We start from the raw sequence: 19,554 nt of genomic DNA, 5'->3' as shown, positions 1-19,554 counted from the left end.
AGGAGAGGATGAGGATTTTGAGGAGACAGTACATGGAGCAGCAGAGAATGAGGATTTTGAGGAGATAGTACATGGATTAGGAGAGGATGAGGATTTTGAGGAGACAGTACATGGAGCAGGAGAGGATGAGGATTTGAGGAGACAGTACATGGAGCAGGAGAGGATGAGGATTTTGAGGAGATAATACATGGAGCAGGAGAGGATGAGGATTTTGAGGAGATAGTACATGGAGCATGAGAGGATTTTGAGGAGATAGTACATGGAGCAGGAGAGGATGAGGATTTTGAGGAGACAGTACATGGAGCAGGAGAGGATGAGAATTTGAGGAGACAGTACATGGAGCAGGAGAGGATGAGGATTTTGAGGAGATAATACATGGAGCAGGAGAGGATGAGGATTTTGAGGAGACAGTACATGGAGCAGGAGAGGATGATGATTTGAGGAGACAGTACATGGAGCAGGAGAGGATGAGGATTTTGAGGAGATAGTACATGGAGCAGGAGAGGATGAGGAATTTGAGGAGATAGTACATGGAGCAGGAGAATTTTGAGGAGACAGTACATGGAGCAGGAGAGGATGAGGATTTTGAGGAGACAGTACATGGAGCAGCAGAGGATGAGGAATTTGAGGAGATAGTACATGGAGCAGGAGAGGATGAGAGGATTTTGAGGAGATAGTACATGGAGCAGGAGAGGATGAGGATTTTGAGGAGACAGTACATGGAGCAGCAGAGAATGAGGATTTTGAGGAGATAGTACATGGAGCATGAGAGGATTTTGAGGAGACAGTACATGGAGCAGCAGAGAATGAGGATTTTGAGGAGATAGTACATGGAGCAGGAGAGGATGAGAGGATTTTGAGGAGATAGTATATGGAGCAGGAGAGGATGAGGATTTTGAGGAGATAGTACATGGAGCAGGAGAGGATGAGGATTTTGAGGAGATAGTACATGGAGCAGGAGAGGATGAGGAATTTTGAGGAGACAGTACATGGAGCATGAGAGGATTTTGAGGAGATAGTATATGGAGCAGGAGAGGATGAGGATTTGAGGAGACAGTACATGGAGCAGGAGAGGATGAGGATTTTGAGGAGATAGTACATGGAGCAGCAGAGAATGAGGATTTTGAGGAGATAGTACATGTAGCAGCAGAGAATGAGGATTTTGAGGAGACAGTACATGGAGCATGAGAGGATTTTGAGGAGACAGTACATGGAGCAGGAGAGGATGAGGAATTTTGAGGAGACAGTACATGGTGCAGGAGAGGATTTTGAGGAGATAGTACATGGAGCAGGAGAGGATGAGAGGATTTTGAGGAGATAGTACATGGAGCAGGAGAGGTTGAGGAATTTGAGGAGATAGTACATGGAGCAGGAGAGGATGAGGAATTTTGAGGAGACAGTACATGGAGCAGGAGAGGATTTTGAGGAGACAGTACATGGAGCAGAGAGGATGAGGATTTTGAGGAGATAGTACATGGAGCAGGAGAGGATGAGAGGATTTTGAGGAGATAGTACATGGAGCAGGAGAGGATGAGGATTTTGTGGAGACAGTACATGGAGCAGGAGAGGATGAGGATTTGAGGAGACAGTACATGGAGCAGGAGAGGATGAGGATTTGAGGAGATAGTACATGGAGCAGGAGAGGATGACGATTTGAGGAGACAGTACATGGAGCAGGTGAGGATTTTGAGGAGATAGTACATGGAGCAAGAGAGGATTTTGAGGAGATAGTACATGGAGCAGGAGAGGATGAGGATTTGAGGAGACTACATGGAGCATGAGAGGATTTTGAGGAGTTAGTATATGGAGCAGGAGAGGATGAGGATTTTGAGGAGATAGTACATGGAGCAGGAGAGGATGAGGATTTTGAGGAGACAGTACATGGTGCAGGAGAGGATGAGGATTTTGAGGAGACAGTACATGGAGCAGGAGAGGATGAGGATTTTGAGGAGACAGTACATGGAGCAGGAGAGGATGAGGATTTTGAGGAGACAGTACATGGAGCAGGAGAGGATGAGGATTTTGAGGAGACAGTACATGGAGCAGGAGAGGATGAGGATTTTGAGGAGACAGTACATGGAGCAGGAGAGGTTGAGGATTTTGAGGAGATAGTACATGGAGCAGGAGAGGATGAGGATTTTGAGGAGATAGTACATGGAGCAGGAGAGGATGAGGATTTTGAGGAGACAGTACATGGAGCAGGAGAGGATGAGGAATTTGAGGAGACAGTACATGGAGCAGGAGAGGATGAGGATTTTGAGGAGACAGTACATGGAGCAGGAGAGGATGAGGATTTTGAGGAGATGGTATATGGAGCAGGAGAGGATGAGGATTTTGAGGAGACAGTACATGGAGCAGGAGAGGATGAGGATTTTGAGGAGATGGTATATGGAGCAGGAGAGGATGAGGATTTTGAGGAGACAGTACATGGAGCAGGAGAGGATGAGGATTTTGAGGAGACAGTACATGGAGCAGGAGAGGATGAGGATTTTGAGGAGACAGTACATGGAGCAGGAGAGGATGAGGATTTTGAGGAGATGGTATATGGAGCAGGAGAGGATGAGGATTTTGAGGAGACAGTACATGGAGCAGGAGAGGATGAGGATTTTGAGGAGATAGTACATGGAGCAGGAGAGGATGAGGATTTTGAGGAGACAGTACATGGAGCAGGAGAGGATGAGGATTTGAGGAGACAGTACATGGAGCTGGAGAGGATGAGGATTTTGAGGAGACAGTACATGGAGCAGGAGAGGATGAGGATTTTGAGGAGACAGTACATGGAGCAGGAGAGGATGAGGATTTTGCGGAGACAGTACATGGAGCAGGAGAGGATGAGGATTTTGAGGAGACAGTACATGGAGCAGGAGAGGATGAGGAATTTGAGGAGATAGTACATGGAGCAGGAGAGGATGAGGAATTTTGAGGAGACAGTACATGGAGCAACAGAGGATTTTGAGGAGACAGTACATGGAGCAGGAGAGGATGAGGAATTTTGAGGAGACAGTACATGGAGCAGGAGAGGATGAGGAATTTTGAGGAGACAGTACATGGAGCAGGAGAGGATGAGGAATTTTGAGGAGACAGTACATGGAGCAGGAGAGGATGAGGAATTTTGAGGAGATAGTACATGGAGCAGGAGAGGATGAGGATTTTGAGGAGACAGTACAAGGAGCAACAGAGGATTTTGAGGAGACAGTACATGGAGCAGGAGAGGATGAGGAATTTTGAGGAGACAGTACATGGAGCAGGAGAGGATGAGGAATTTTGAGGAGACAGTACATGGAGCAGGAGAGGATGAGGAATTTTGAGGAGACAGTACATGGAGCAGGAGAGGATGAGGAATTTTGAGGAGACAGTACATGGAGCAGGAGAGGATGAGGATTTGAGGAGACAGTACATGGAGCAGGAGAGGATGAGGATTTTGAGGAGACAGTACATGGAGCAGGAGAGGATGAGGATTTGAGGAGACAGTACATGGAGCAGGAGAGGATGAGGATTTTGAGGAGACAGTACATGGAGCAGGAGAGGATGAGGAATTTTGAGGAGACAGTGCATGGAGCAGGAGGGGATGAGGTTTTTGAGGAGACAGTGCATGGAGCAGGAGGGGATGAGGATTTTGAGGAGACAGTACATGGAGCAGGAGAGGATGAGGAATTTGAGGTGACAGTACATGGAGCAGCCGATGATGCAAGCTGAACAGCTCTGTTCAGTCTGCAAGCATGGCCCTGACCTCCAGAACGTTGTCATTTCAATTCACCATTTGCTCACATTTCTGTCGTTGGCCTGGTGCAATGTTCCAGTAAAACCCAACGCAAGCATGTGGACCGACCGGCATCTCCTCTTCCCATTAGGCACTTCGCAGCCTTCTAGACCCAACGTTGAATTCAACAACTTCAGACCATGCCCTCTGACCTCCGTTTTGTATTTTCTTTTCCGCTAGTGCTAGTCTGTATCTTTATCTCCGGTTTTGTTTCCGCACAGTACCGATCTTAATTCCTGAATGTCAAATGCAGTAGAGAGGTCAGTTCAGAGATAACAAGCCACTCTTGTCTTGCACACTCCTGGAATCTTCTAATTTCCCAGATTTTAATTAAACTGATATCTCTATACCCAGAACAGAGAATGTTAGAAAAACTCCAGTCGCGCAGCATCCTTGGGGAGAGAGAGCAGAGTTGACGTTTCGAGTCCAACTGAGCCATCCGAACTAGAGAGGGAGAAGGGTGTCAGATATTAATCTGTAGCTGAGAGATTGCAACAAGATGTAGCAAGACTAAAAACAAAAGACAGGTGGTCTGGTGGGAAGGTTTTTTGGGGGATTAAGACAATAAATGTCGGGGACATTCTTTTTTAAAAGGGTATAAGACGGGCAGCACGGTGGCACAGTGGTTAGCACTGCTGCCTCGCAGCGCCAGGTACCTGGGTTCAATTCTGGCCTTGGCTGTCTGTGTGGAGTTTGCACAGTCTCCCGTGTCTGCATGGGTTTCCTCCGGGTGCTCCGGTTTCCTCCCACAGTTCAAAGATGTGCAGGTCAGATGGATTGGCCACCCTAAATTGCCCCTTAGTGTCCACCGGTGCAGGTTAGATGGCGATGGGGTCGGAGAGTGGGCCTAGGTATTGTGAGCAGTTTTGGGCTCTGTACCTAAGGAAGGCTGTGCTGGTCTTGGAAAGGGTCCAGAGGAGGTTCACAAGAATGATTCCTGGAATGAAGAGTTTGTTGTATGAAGAACAGTTGAGGACTCTGGGTCTCTACTCGTTGGAATTTAGAAGGAAGAGGGGGGATCTTATTGAAACTTGCAGGATACTGCTTGGCCTGGGTAGTGTGGACGTGGAGAGGATGTTTCCACTGGTAGGAAAAACTAGAACCAGAGGACACCATCTCAGACTAAAGGGACGATCCTTTAAAACAGAGATGAGGAGGAATTTCTTCAGCCAGAGGGGGGTGAATCTGTGGAATTCTTTGCTGCAGAAGACTGTGGAGGCCAAATCACTGAGTGTCTTTAAGACCGAGATAGATAAGTTTTTGATCAATAAGGGGATCAGCGGTTATGGGGAGAAGGCAGGAGAATGGAGATGAGAAAAATATCAGCCATGATTGAATGGCGGAGCAGACTCGACGGGCCGAGTGGCCTAATTCTGCTACTTTTTCTTTTGGACTTGGGTAGGATGCTCTTTCAGAGGTTTGGTGCTGGCTCGATGGGACGAATAGCCTCATTCTCCACTAAGAATTCCGTGGTTCTATGGTCGAGAAAGGTCACAGTCTAAAGTTGTTGAACTCTATATTGAATCCTGAGGGATGTAATGTGCCCAATGGGAGATGAGGTGTTGCTCCCCCAGCTCGCGACGGGCTTCACAGGAACATTGCAACAGGCAAAGGGCGGACACATGGGCATGAGAGCGAGGTGCTGAGGTGGGGATTGGGGATATAAATCGACAGCTAGGTCTTTCCGTGTAGAGGGAAAGTTAATACATGTGAGCATCCTGGCATTTGGCTCAGTTGCTGTTGAATTAAATCAAAACTACAGAAAATGGATCAAAAAGAACAAATGGTACAATTCCTAGATCATCTTTGAAGCACAAAGCTCTTTGGTGCTTGTTAATATAGCTGCAGAAAGAAAACTTTTTATTTGGATGTGTTCTGTTGCGATGCTGTTGAACTTTTTATGTATATTCCAATACTGCAGCACGAGTCATCTTGCTCAATATATTTCCTACTTTGGATTTAATCGGTTCTCAATTAGTTCATAATTCAAAGCTTAAGGAAGAGCTGGTCCATAAATCTTGCAAAGAGGCAGGTAAACGTCAATTGCTCCTGAACTAGCCAGTCCTCAGAGCAAAGAGTTGTTGGCCGTGAATTCGGTCTCTGAGAAAATTCTGTTTTTGAACACTAATCCGAACAATAACTTGTATTTGTATAGCACCATTAACAGAAAACATCCCAGGGTGCATCACAGTAGAGTTATGAAGCAAAATTAGACGTGAGTGATGTTGGGCGAGCTGGCCAAACACTTGGTCAAGGAGGTAGGTTTTGAAGAGTGTCTGAAAGGAAGAGAGGGAAGCAAGAGGTTTAGGGACAAAGAATAGTAAGCTAGCCAATACGAAGGAAGAATTCTGTACCTCTGGTAAGTATTCATGAGGGTAGATCTTAAAGATAGGATGATCGGTAACGGGTGTAGCCTCATCAGTCCCATTACTGGGGATGGCCGAATAGCGGGAATGTTACTGGACTGGTAATTCTGAGGCCCCAATTAATGCTTGGGAGACAGAGTACAGATTCCATTAGTCTCATTAATAAGCTTGAAGCTACCGGAATGTTGGAAAAACCCATCTGGTTTGCAAGTGTCCTTCAGAGAAGGAAATCTGCCATCCTTATCTGGTCTGACCTCCATGTGGCTCCAAACCCACAGCAATGTGGTTAACTCTGAAATGATCTCACAGGCCACTCATTTGTGTCAAATTGCTACAAAAAACAGTGTACCCACACTACACGGGCTACATCAGCCCAAGAAGGTGCCCCATGCCACCCTGGAGCGTAGCTGGGGAAGGGGCAGTAAATGCTGCCCCCCCCCCCCCCCCCCAGGCAGTGCTCATCCTGAGAACAATTTATTTTTAAAGTTATATAACCAGGACACGTGTTGTTGTTTACAGATGTGGGTAGAATGCATCAAGCAAGAGTAAGTGGGTTTATTGAAACAGCAATAGTTTAATAATCAATGTGCCAGCCTGTTTTCTACATAAGCCTCCAGAGTATGACTTAAATCAATTAGTCTTAAGTCTCATTACGTTTTGTGTGCAATGCTCTCACCAAAAGCAGCAAGATCTAAATTTCCTTGTGCTGTGACGTTCTTTTGGTTCAGGTAATGTGCTACTCTTTGGATTGCATCTACAGGCCCAGTATCTCAAAACCGGCACTCGGGGCCGAGTCAGTGCTGGATTTTGGATCTTGCCAGATTTGAGTCAGTGCCTTTACTAAATTTTCTAATCCTCATTCTCCACACACTCCAGCTATAGTTTGATAGGGTATGCTTTCCCCAGAGTTTAAGGCTACAAATGAAAATGTCGGTATTACAGTTTGCACAAAATTATTTTTCTTAAATCAGCTTCTGTGTTTTTGACAAAATTTTCAACACTCCAGGAGCCGAAGTTATCTTTGCCCAAAACGAATGCCCAAAAGCACCGTCCTATACTGCCCTTTTGAAAAAGACAAAAAGAAATCTGTTCTCTGTAGCTAATGTGGTAACAATGATGAATACTCTGACCCATATACAGCCACATGGAGAAGAGATCAAGTGCAAAAACCAAACCAAAATTAACATTTATGGTTAATGCGCCATTGGAATTGATGCATCAGCTGCTGTGCTCAGACAGTGCTCCTTTCAATATTACCATTGCAAAACAAACTTGAATCAGTATGTCTTCACCAAGTTTGAAATACTGTACTCCATTTCAGAATTCTAATGCTTAGTTATTGGCCTCCACCGCTTTCTGTGGTAGAGAATTCCACAGATTCACCACCCTCTGAGTGAAGAAATGTCTCCTCATCTCAGCCCAGAATGGCCCACCCCATATCCTGGGACTGCGAGACCACTCCACTCCACTCATGTGACGATTACCTGGGTGACAGGACACTTTGGCTAGGAGAAATCCCATTGATTTAACCATAAGACCAAGGAGTGGAAGTAAGGCCATTCGGCCCATCGAGTCCACTCCACCATTCAATCATGGCTGATTTCAACTCCATTTACCCACTCTCTCTCCATAGCCCTTAATTTCTCGAGAAATCAAGAATTTATCAACTTCTGTCTTAAAGACACTCAACGTCCCGGCCTCCACCGCCCTCTGTGGCAATGAATTCCACAGACCCACCACTCTCTGGCTGAATAAATTTCTCCTCATCTCTGTTCTAACGTGACTCCCTTTTATTCTAAGGCTGTGCCCCCGGGTCCTAGTCTCCCATGCTAATGGAAACAACTTCCCTACGTCCACCCTATCTAAGCCATTCATTATCTTGTAAGTTTCTATTAGATCTCCCCTCAACCTCCTAAACTCCAATGAATATAATCCCAGGATCCTCAGACGTTCATCGTATGCTAGGCCTACCATTCCTGGGATCATCCGTGTGAATCTCCGCTGGACCCGCTCCAGTGCCAGTATGTCCTTCCTGAGGTGTGGGGCCCAAAATTGCTCACAGTACTCTAAATGGGGTCTAACTAGTGCTTTATAAAGCTTCAGAAGTACATCCCTGCTTTTATATTCCAAGCCTCTTGAGATAAATGACAACATTGCATTTGCTTTCTTAATTACGGACTCAACCTGCAAGTTTACCTTTAGAGAAACCTGGACTAGGACTCCCAAGTCCCTTTGCACTTCAGCATTATGCATTTTGTCACCGTTTAGAAAATAGTCCATGCCTCTATTCTTTTTTCCAAAGTGCAAGACCTTGCACTTGCCCACGTTGAATTTCATCAGCCATTTCTTGGACCACTCTCCCAAACTGTCTAAATCTTTCTGCAGCCTCCCCACTTCCTCAATGCTACCTGCCCCTCCACCTATCTTTGTATCATCGGCAAACTTAGCCAGAATGCCCCCAGTCCCGTCATCTAGATCGTTAATATATAAAGAGAACAGCTGTGGCCCCAACACTGAACCCTGCGGGACACCACTCGTCACCGGTTGCCATTCCGAAAAAGAACCTTTTATCCCAACTCTCTGCCTTCTGCCTGACAGCCAATCGTCAATCCATGTTAGTACCTTGCCTCGAATACCATGGGCCCTTATTTTACTCAGCAGTCTCCCGTGAGGCACCTTATCAAAGGCCTTTTGGAAGTCAAGATAGATAACATCCATTGGCTCTCCTTGGTCTAACCTATTTGTTATCTCTTCAAAGAACTCTAACGGGTTTGTCAGGCACGACCTCCCCTTACTAAATTCATGCTGATTTGTCCTAATCCGACCTGCACTTCCAAGAATTTAGAAATCTCATCCTTAACAATGGATTCTAGAATCTTGCCAACAACCGAGGTTAGGCTAATTGGCCTATAATTTTCCATCTTTTTCCTTGTTCCCTTCTTGAACAGTGGGGTCACAACAGCGATTTTCCAATCCTCTGGGACTTTCCCTGACTCCAGTGACTTTTGAAAGATCATAACTAACGCCTCCACTATTTCTTCAGCTACCTCCTTCAGAACTCTAGGATGTAGCCCACCTGGGCCCGGAGATTTATCAATTTGTAGGCCACTTAGTTTCTCTAGCACTTTCTCCTTTGTGATGGCTACCATATTCAACTCTGGCCCCTGACTCTCCTGAATTGTTGGGATATTACTCATGTCTTCTACTGTGAAGACTGACGCAAAGTACTTATTTAATTCCTCAGCTATTTCCTTGTCTCCCATCACTAGATTACCAGCGTCATTTTGGAGCGGCCCAATGTCTACTTTTGCCTCCCGTTTTTAATGTATTTAAAGAAACTTTTACTATCATTCCTAATGTTACTGGCTAGCCTACCTTCATATTTGATCCTCTCTTTTCTTATTTCTCTCTTTGTTATCCTCTGTTTGTTTTTGTAGCCTTCCCAATCTTCTGACTTCCCACTCCTCTTTGCCACATTATAGGCTTTCTCTTTTGCTTTGATGCATTCCCTAACTTCCCTTGTCAGCCATGGCTGCCTAATCCCCCCTCTGATAACCTTTCTTTTCTTTGGGATGAACCTCAGTACTGTGTCCTCAATTACTCCCAGAAACTCCTGCCATTGCTGTTCTACTGTCTTTCCCACTAGGCTCTGCTCCCAGTCGATTTTCGTCAGTTCCTCCCTCATGCCCCTGTAGTTACCTTTATTTAACTGTAACACCTTTACATCTGATTCTACCTTTCTTTCAAATTGGAGATTGAATTCTACCATATTATGATCACTGCTTCGTAAGTGTTCCCTTACTTTAAGATCTTTAATCAAGTCTGGCTCATTACATAACACTAAGTCCAGAATGGCCTGTTCCCTCGTGGGCTCCATCACAAGCTGTTCCAAAAAGCCCTCCTGTAAACATTCAATGAATTCCCTTTCCTTGGGTCCACTGGCAGCATTATTTACCCAGTCCACCTGCATATTGAAGTCCCCCATGATCACTGTGACCTTGCCTTTCTGACATGCACTTTCTATTTCGTGGTGCATTTTGTGCCGCTGGTCCTGACCACTGTTAGGAGGCCTGTACATAACTCCCATTATGTTTTTTTTGCCTTTGTGGTTCCTCAACTCTACCCACACAGACTCCACATCATCTGACCCTATGTCGTTTAGTGCTATTAATTTAATTTCATTCCTAATTAACAAGGCAACCCCGCCCCCTCTGCCCACCTCTCTGTCTTTTCGATAGGTTGTGAATCCCTGGATGTTTAAATGCCAGTCCTGAACCCCCTGCAACCACGTCTCTGTGATGCCTACCACATCATACGTGCCAGTCACAATCTGGGCCACAAGCTCATCTACCTTGTTCCGTACACTGCGCGCATTTAAATATAGCACCTTTAATTCTCTATTGACCGTCCCTTTTTGTTTTCTTAGTGCGATGGACCTTGGTTTACTGAGCCTTTCCATACACTGTCATATTTTGTGGGATGGGGACTATCATAACCTCTCCTGAGTTCTGTCTTTTCGTGCTTTTTTGTATTCCTAAGCAGCTACGCTCCCCGCTGATTACTTCACCTCTTGGTTCCCTGACTTTCCCTTACCCCCAATCTCTAATTTAAAGTCCTATTGACCACCCTATTTACTCTTTTCGCCAGAACACTGGTCCCAGCTCGGTTCAGGTGGAGAACATCCCAACGGTATAGGTCCCCCCTGTCCCAAAACTGATGCCAGTGACCCATGAAAAGGAACCCCTCTTTCCCACACCACTCTTTCAGCCACGTGTTAACTTCCCTTATTCTTGCCTCCCTATGCCAATTTGCACGTGGCTCGGGCAGTAATCCGGAGATTATGACCCTTGAGGACCTGTTTTTTAATTTGAATCCTAGCTCTTTATAATCTCTAAACAGGTCCTCTTTCCTAGACTTGCCTATGTTGTTGGTACCGACATGGACCACAACAACTGGATCCTCCCCCTCCCTCTCCAGTATCCTTTCAAGCCGGTCAGAGATGTCCCGCACCCTAGCACCGGGCAGGCAACATACCATGCGGGACTCTTTATCCTGCTCACAAAGGATACTATCTATCCCCCTGATAATAGAATCCCCTACAACTATAACTTGCCTATTTACTCCCTCCCCTTGAATGGCCTGCTGAACAATGGTGCCTTGGTCAGCTGACTCATCCTTCCTGCAGCCCTGTTCGCCATCCACACAGGGAGCAAGTGCCTCATACCTGTTGGACAGGGTCAAGGGCTGAGGCTCCTGAGTTCCTGACTGCTGGTTCCCTTTACCTGCCTGACTTGCAGTCACACCCTGCTGTCCCTGGCCACTGGCAGGATTTAAACTACTTACTCTGACAGGTGTGACTGCCTCCTGAAACACAGTGTCCAGGTAAGTCTCCCCCTCCCGGATGTGCCTCAGTGTTTGAAGCTCAGACTCCAGCTCATCAACTCTGGGCCGGAGCTCTTCGAACAGCCAACACTTACTGCAGATGTGGTCGCTGCAGCTCGCAATGGGATCTGCCAGCTCCCACATCAAGCACACCTGACCAGCCATCTCTAATCAATTAATTAGTTTAATTTAAGTTTACGAGTTTAGCTGTGGGTTTTTTTAAATTTGGGGCAGATTTGCTATCAACCAATCAGATCACAGCTTTCCTCTGATGTCACTTTTGGAGAGAAAAAACTGGGAAACCGGAAGTTACCGTTAGGTTTTTATACTCCGAGAGAGACTGCCCCTCCTCCTCCAAACGGCTCCCGAAATTAGGCCCGGAGAAAGAGAGAGAACAAAACAGTCGGGAAAAAGCACCTTCTCCCACTCTATGTATTCTTGACAAATTGATTGATTTTTGGAGACAACAACTTCCAATTATATAGCATCTTTAACATAATGAAGTTTTCCAGAGGGTGCTTCAGGGAAGCATTATAAAATCAAGACTGACACCAGGCACATGAGCTATTAGGTCAGAGCAGTAGGTCTTGAGTGTCTGAAAGGAGGAAAGTGAGGTGGAGCAACGGAGGTGAGGGTTTTCCAGAACTTGCATTCTAGGTAACGAGGCGCAGCCGCCAATGGCAGTGAGCTTAAAATCGGGGGTGCACAACAGGCCAGAATTAGTGGGGTGCAGATATCTGAGGCGGTTGTGGAGTTGAAGGAGATTACTGAGATAGCAAGGGGCAAGATCATGGAAGGATTTGATTAGGAGTGTGAGAATTTTGAAGTTGCTTGAATGGAAAGCAGTGTAGGTCAGTGAGCACAAGGTGAGAGGGGAGTGAGACATGGGCAGCAGAGTTAGAATGTGAGAGACCAGCCAAGAGTTGACTTGAATAAGCAAGTCTCGAGATAACTAAGGTATGGATGAGGGTTTCAGCAGCAGATTAGGTGCGACAGAGATGAGATCAGCTGATGGAGGTGGAAATAAACGCTATTTGAGATTGCATGAATATATAAGATAGGGATATGGGCGACACAGTGGTTAGCACTGCTGCCTAAGAGCTCCAGGGACCCGGGTTCAATTCCAGCCTCGGGTGACTGTGTGGAGTTTACACATTCCCTCCGTGTGTGCGTGGGTTACCTCCGGGTGTTCCAGTTTCCTCCCACAGTCCAAAGATGTGCAGGTTAGGTGGATTGGCCATGATACATTTCCCCTTAGTGTCCAAAAAAGTACGGTGGGGTTACTGGGATAGGGCGGGAGATTGGGCCTAGATAGGGAGCTCTTTCGAGGGGTCGTTGCCAACTCGATGGGCCAAATGGCCTCCTTCTGCACTGTAGGGATTCTGTGATTATAAACAGTTCTCTGTTCAGGTATTGTCCTTCTCGCTTTTAAATCTTTCATCACCCAGATCTTCAAAATACCAATCCTTACCCTTACCTTCCTTGTAAGCTCATCCTCATTTTCCTCTGAAGTCCCTAAATGTGTTTTTGCTGGCTGTGAATGCTCTCGCCCAGTTCCATTCTGATCTATCTAATCATAGCCAGAGAATTACCTGTAATGGACTCTCTTCCTGTTTCCATACCAATACCTCTGTCCACCATGGATCAATCCTAGACAGCTTCCGTTTCTCATCTACTTCCTGCCCCTTGGCGACATCACCCAAAAGCACAGTGCTGCTTTGCACATGTACATTGATGGTCAGCCAGCTCCACCTCATCAACTCTCTCAACTCCTTTACTATTGCTAAATATCAGACTGCTTATCAGATACCCAGTACAGGAATTTCCTATATTAAATACAGGAAGAACGAAGCCATTGTTTCTAGTCCCTACTCCGAACTCCATTTCCCACCTACCAACTCCACCCCTCTCCCCAGCAAATCTGAGATTAAATGTCACATTTGACCCTGAGATTAGCTTCCTAGAATCATAGAATTTACAGTGCAGATGGAGGCCAGTCAGCCCATCAAGTCTGCACTTCTCCCTGTGTCTGCGTGGGTTTCTTCCCACAGTCCAAAGCTGACATGGGGCTGGGGGCATATTTGACAGTTCAGTGGGAATAGGGTCAAGGGAACAGCATAGGCAAGATCAGAGAGGGCATGAGGTGAGATGGGAGAGAAACCCGAGGAAGAAATGAGTTCAGGTTAGGGAAGAGCATTGAAGGTTGGCCCAGCGAGCTAGTGGAAGTGAACAACAGAGCAGAGACAGCAGATGAATGGCCCAAGACCTTTGGTGATAATGAAATCCATAAGCCCCTTACAGTTGTGGGAGAGGGGTTTAAGACGGTCAACAGTGGAGGAATGAAGCCAAGCATTATCTTTGTCTTCCAGGATTATCCTGGAATAGTAAACCATTTTAGAAGAGCATAACAGGCAGTTAGTGTTTTAAGTGATCCAGCCAGATCCAGCAGTAGATGTTCAACCAGTTGTCCACCATGTCTTCTCAAGTCTGGACTTGGACTTAAGGAAATGAAGGTGAGGGTTGTACCAGGAGAATGGCCAGGGTGAGAGAGTGTAATGGTTTTATTGGGGACCAGGGCACCAGAGGTGGTGGTGGAGAGAGTGGTTGAGCAGATTGATAGCTGGAGAAATGTACCAAATGGAGGGCCAAACGTCTGGGCAGTTGGGATTTTAAAAGTATATTTGTAAGTGATTTGGGAGAGTGTTTTTCTCCAGAGATAGATACGCAAGGGGCTAGGGATGGGATATGGGTGGTGAGTAATCCAAGAAAGTGATCAAAGATAGTTTTTCCTGTAATTGATGCAATGGGACTAATATGACCATGTGAGATGGCACTGTCAAGGGAAATGGAGCTACGGCGGATGAGCAGTCATGACCTTACTGAGCACTGGAGCAGGTTTGAACTGCGGAGTGGTGTATGCCTCCTGTCTCTCACGTTCTTGTACATATCTCTGAAAATGAAGATACTATGCTTCAAACCTTTGATGTATGAAAATTAAATACACCTTTTCAAACACACTGAAAAGAAATATTGCTGCCAACTAATCAGTCGTCATTTTGAATTTGTCCTGGGACAAATCAGTTTTGTCTCCATTATAATTGTTGGGCTTTACGTTAAGTCAATGTATTCATATAAAAATGAAATTTCTCTACTCGTATTTTCTAGGTTGATTACGTGATTAAAGAAGCTACTAATCTAGATAACTTGGCACAACTGTATGAAGGTTGGACGGCGTGGGTATGAACTGGAATACAGTGGATCTCTCTGGTTCAATGAGGTCAGGCATCCACCAGAATCAACTCGGCCACAGGCATCTATAGCCACACCATGGCAGGTGTTGATGCATTCTGGGGCTTAATCTGAGGTAATCTAGGAATCCCCGTGCATTCGGAGTGGTTAGTCAGAAGGCTGCACTCAGGGATATGCTTATATGGTCTGCACCCCAAGGTCAAGGCCATAGAGCCCAGTCTGAATTACACGATTGTCTTTCTGTCATACACGAACTGCAGAAGTATCGAGGGTGTAGGTGCAGAAACGATTGCTATCCTACTGAGTACAGAGTGATTTTGAAAACCTAAATTCCATCTAGCCTGTGAACATTCAAGTCACAAAGTACTAAACCCCGCTGAAAGGTAATTTAGAAAACTGGGGCCCTAAAGAAAGAAATCTATTGATTCACGTGATTCCAGTTGGATAACGACTTCACTGGCTGACTTGCCCTTGAAGATGGCCATCCAGTAAGAAAACCAAGGCTGGGAGAAATTATGGACTCCAGAAGCAGCCCAAAAAATAAGATTGGATATACTATATGGGACTTGTGTGAGGAAGATGACACCACCCTGATCTTTTGTTAGCTTTCTCTTATAGGTGTATGCTAGTTTAGCAAAGTGCTTCTCGGATGCCTGTAATTCTGTTTACTGTGATTGAAATTCAGTAGTAGTCATCAACCATTTTAATGTAAACATTTTGCAACATACATAATCTGGAAGACTACACGAAAGCATTGACAGATTCATGGTAAACTAAAGGGTTAGGTGTTTCCATGCATACACTTTAAAGTACTTTTTTTCCTTCCTGTTTTGTTACTTGGAAATAAAAGGTCATGGATATTTTTGTGTAACTTCATCATGCAGGTTTTGCCATTTGTATGAATAAAATGCTGAATAAACCCTCAAAAATGTATTTGAAAGTGACACACCATGACCAAATAAGTGTTTTTATTTAATTGATCTTGCTTCTCTTGCTAGCTTTTGCTTGTTCTTTTCTGATCTTTCATGGCAATGCAAAGTGAACATTGCTTGCAGAGCTGTTTTAAGGACATCTATCTGTCCTTTCTAAGGTCATGTAACTTTACCCCATTATTCTCTTGCTTTTACTTTCCCCTTGTGTGTTACTCATTCTTTCTCCTACTCTATCTCAATGATCAGTGCTGTGTTCTATGGGTTTGTGATTTCATCATTTTTATAAATGCTTTGGGGAAATTGCTTTGGATATTACAAATCACAAAATGAAGGTGATTAAAGTTCCTTCCAAATAAAACAGTACACACTCACCCTTATTTTATCAGACTTAATTTTAGCAATGTAGATTCTGAGCTGTGTTTTACATTTGGCTGGCAAAAGTAATAAAGAATGTCCTTTGGTGGAGGTATATGGTGTGGTACTTTTAAACTGTCACAAAATGGTTTAACTTCATATTGTGAAGAAATCATCCTTCAGCATTATACGGATAAATGCAAAGAGCATCAAATCATTCATACATGCCATTTCATCTTGATTGCAGCTTCCTTGCATCTGTTACTACTTTAAGCTAAATTAAATGTCAACAGTACTTTTTTAAAAAATTATATTTTGAGAGAATTGCAGTCTCTCATCCCTCTGATTTATAAAAAAAAACTTTTGTCTCTCCCTCCCTCCCCCATCATGAAGCTGTGCCCCAGCTGAAAGGCTGCGGTGGACCAGGTCTTGCTCCGGTAGATAATTTTACTTGGCCCGCTGTCAGTAAACAGAGCCAGCAAGCAGTATGAGCCTGACATTGGCCATTGAGGTTTTCTCTCTCTCTCCCACTAAGGGATTCCCAAGTCAAGTGTGGCCGTGAATGTGCAAAACTGATGCATACAGCAACAGATTACAAATGTTAGAGTGAAATTTTAACCCTGACTTTGGCGTGGGAATTCAGTCCACTCGTTCTGGAGCTAACAAGCTACTGCAACCTCTTTCTAATATAATATTCCATCCTGATAAATGCTGAAAACAATTATGCATTTAATTTGGTACCTGGAACAGTGACAACACTTCAAAAGTACTTATTGGCTGTTAAGTGGTTGAGGATCTCCTGAGGGTGTGAAAGGAGTGTATAAATGCAAGTTCTTTGAGAAAATTGAATGGGAAATGGTGCGTTTGATATCTGTACTTGAATATGAATCCTGTTTGTATTATGCACATTGTTTATAAAAACTCAACTAATTAAAATGATAAAATATTGTACTGCTACAGATTTACATCCAAGACCATATTTCCAATAAATTTATTACATTCACAGTGTTCCTGGCATCAGCACTATTTTCTCTCCTCCCTGTACTTCCAGAAAAACAAACTTGGTCGGCAGAAAGTCTATGAAAATTAATCACAAATAAATGACTGTGCTCTTGATACCAGTTAGAATATTCTTAGAAAGAGCGGCATGTGGCGCAGTGGATAGCACTGGGACTGCGGCGCTGAGGACCAGCGTTCGAAACCTGGCCCTGGGTCACTGTCCATGTGGAGTTTGCACATTCTCTCCGTGTCTGCGTGGGTCTCACCCCCACAACCCAAAGATGTGCAGGTTAGGTGGATTGGCCACGCTAAATTGCCCCTTAATTGGAAAAAAAATAATTGGGTACGCTAAACTTATTTAAAAAGAATATTCTTAGAGTTTTGATCTTACTTTTCCTACCCAGTGGTTCGGTGTTTCACAGGTATGACTTTATTTGCCTCAGATTGCAACTGGGTGTTCTTTTACACACCACAAAAAAAATTGTGTTGGAAGTTGCTACTTGGAGTGAGGTGACCTTTACTTGTATATAAGGCCTTTGTTATCTTTCTGTGGTCTGTGTGCAGCAGCTTTTTTTAAAACTGACCTGGTCGCTTCCCGGCTTAATTATTTTCATCAAATTGATCATTTGGTCCATCATTGGACCCCAATTCTAATATTCTTTGAATGAATGCATCCATCTCTTGTCCATGGGTAGCACACATGGAGGCACATGTCGCCTACATGGAGGTGTACGTAGTGCTATACTGTACATCCTTTGGTATTCATTTAAAGGATCCAGTGAGCTTTGTTTTTGTAATACAAACCGTGTTCTTCAAGGTGAAGTGGTTTCTAGTTGTTCCTGGCCCAGAAACTGAATTCCGGAAGATATCTCGAAGAAATCAATGGGCTGGTCAGGTGGACCAAAATGTGGCCAATGGAATTCAGTCCAGGGAAGTGTGAGGTCAAACAAGGTAAAGGAATACACAATAAATGGGAGGGATACTCAGAGGTGTCGAGGAAGTGAGGGACCTTGGAGAGAATGTCCACAGATCCCTGAAGGTTGCAGGACATGTTGATAAAGTGGTTATCCTGGAATCCTGTCAATTATTAGCTGAGGTACAGAAAATAAGAGCAGAGAGGCTATGCCGGAACAATATAAAGCACTAGTTACGCCACAACTTTAGTACTGTCTGCAGTTCTGGTCATTTCATTACAGAAAGGATGTAATTACATTGGAGAGGGTCCAGAGGAGATTAATGAAGGGGTTGCCAGGACTGTAACATTTCAGCAATGAGGAAAGACTGGACAGGTTGGGGTTGTTCTCCTTGGAACAGAGGTAGTTGAGGGTAGATTTGATTTGAAAGGGATTATTATTTAAATGATAAAATATGAAAACATGCTGCTGTGCAGAGGGACCTGGGTGTCCTAGTGCATGAGTCGCAAAACGTTGGTTTACAGGTGATTAAGAAGGTGAATGGAGTTTTGTCCTTCATTGCTAGAGGGATGGAGTTTAAGACTAGGGAGGTTATGCTGCAATTGTATAAGGTGTTAGTGAGGCCACACCTGGAGTATTGTGTTCAGTTTTGGTCTCCTTACCCGAGAAAGGACGTACTGGCACTGGAGGGTGTGCAGAGGAGATTCACTAGGTTAATCCCAGAGCTGAAGGGGTTGGATTACGAGGAGAGGTTGAGTAGACTGGGACTGTACTCGTTGGAATTTAGAAGGATGCGGGGGGATCTTATAGAAACATATAAAATTATGAGGGGAATAGATAGGATAGATGCGGGCAGGTTGTTTCCACTGGCGGGTAAAAGCAGAACTAGGGATCATAGCCTCAAAATAAGGGGAAGTAGATTTAGGACTGAGTTTAGGAGGAACTTCTTCTCCCAAAGGGTTGTGAATCTATGGAATTCCTTGCCCAGTGAAGCAGTTGAGGCTCCTTCATCGAATGTTTTCAAGATAAAGATGGATAGTTTTTTGAAGAATTAAGGGTTATGGTGTTCAGGCCGGAAAGTGGAGCTGAGTCCACAAAAGACCAGCCATGATCTCATTGAATGGTGGAGCAGGCTCGAAGGGCCAGATGGCCTACTCCTGCTAGTTCTCATGTATGTACAAAATCATGAGTGGCCGAGAGAGAGTGGATGGGAAGGGCCTATTTGCTTCAGCAGAGGGGACACAGATTAAAAGTGATTGGGTGAAAATACCTTTTCTCATCTCCGTTCTAATCTTTCTACCAGAGTTTGGTTGTGTGTGTGTGAGGGGGGGGGGGGGGGGAATGTGTTGTGATACAGTGGTTAGCACTTGCTTCACAGCACCAGGGACCCCGGTTTGGTTCACTGTCTGTGCGGAGTCTGCGTGGGTTTCCTCCGGGTGCTCCGGCTTCCTCCCACAAGTCCTGAAAAACGTGCTGTTAGGTGAATTGGACATTCTGAATTCTCCCTCTGTGTACTCGAACAGGCTCCGGAATGTGGCAACTAGGGGCTTTTCACAGTAACTTCATTGCAGTGTTAATGTAAGCCTACTTGTGACACT

The 19,554-nt window shown here is 44.9% G+C and overlaps 1 protein-coding gene across 3 annotated transcripts in view; it reads left to right on the top strand.

Annotated features, from left to right (window-relative positions):
- The window catches only part of smg1 (SMG1 nonsense mediated mRNA decay associated PI3K related kinase), a 186,950-nt gene extending 169,899 nt beyond the window's left edge, over nt 1-17,051 (top strand). For all 3 annotated transcript variants that reach the window (XM_072481861.1, XM_072481863.1, XM_072481862.1), the window contains one exon: nt 14,674-17,051. In XM_072481861.1, coding sequence (XP_072337962.1) covers nt 14,674-14,751 — 78 coding nt within the window. In that variant the 3' untranslated portion in view covers nt 14,752-17,051. The remainder of the gene's footprint in view (nt 1-14,673) is intronic.
- Nucleotides 17,052-19,554: the final 2,503 nt, after the last annotated feature.

Source organism: Scyliorhinus torazame, chromosome 17 (assembly GCF_047496885.1).
Source record: "Scyliorhinus torazame isolate Kashiwa2021f chromosome 17, sScyTor2.1, whole genome shotgun sequence".
In the NCBI taxonomy this organism is placed as follows: domain Eukaryota; kingdom Metazoa; phylum Chordata; class Chondrichthyes; order Carcharhiniformes; family Scyliorhinidae; genus Scyliorhinus; species Scyliorhinus torazame.
The sequence above is the reverse complement of the archived record's forward strand: the minus strand, read 5'-3'. Positions and strand labels throughout refer to the sequence as shown.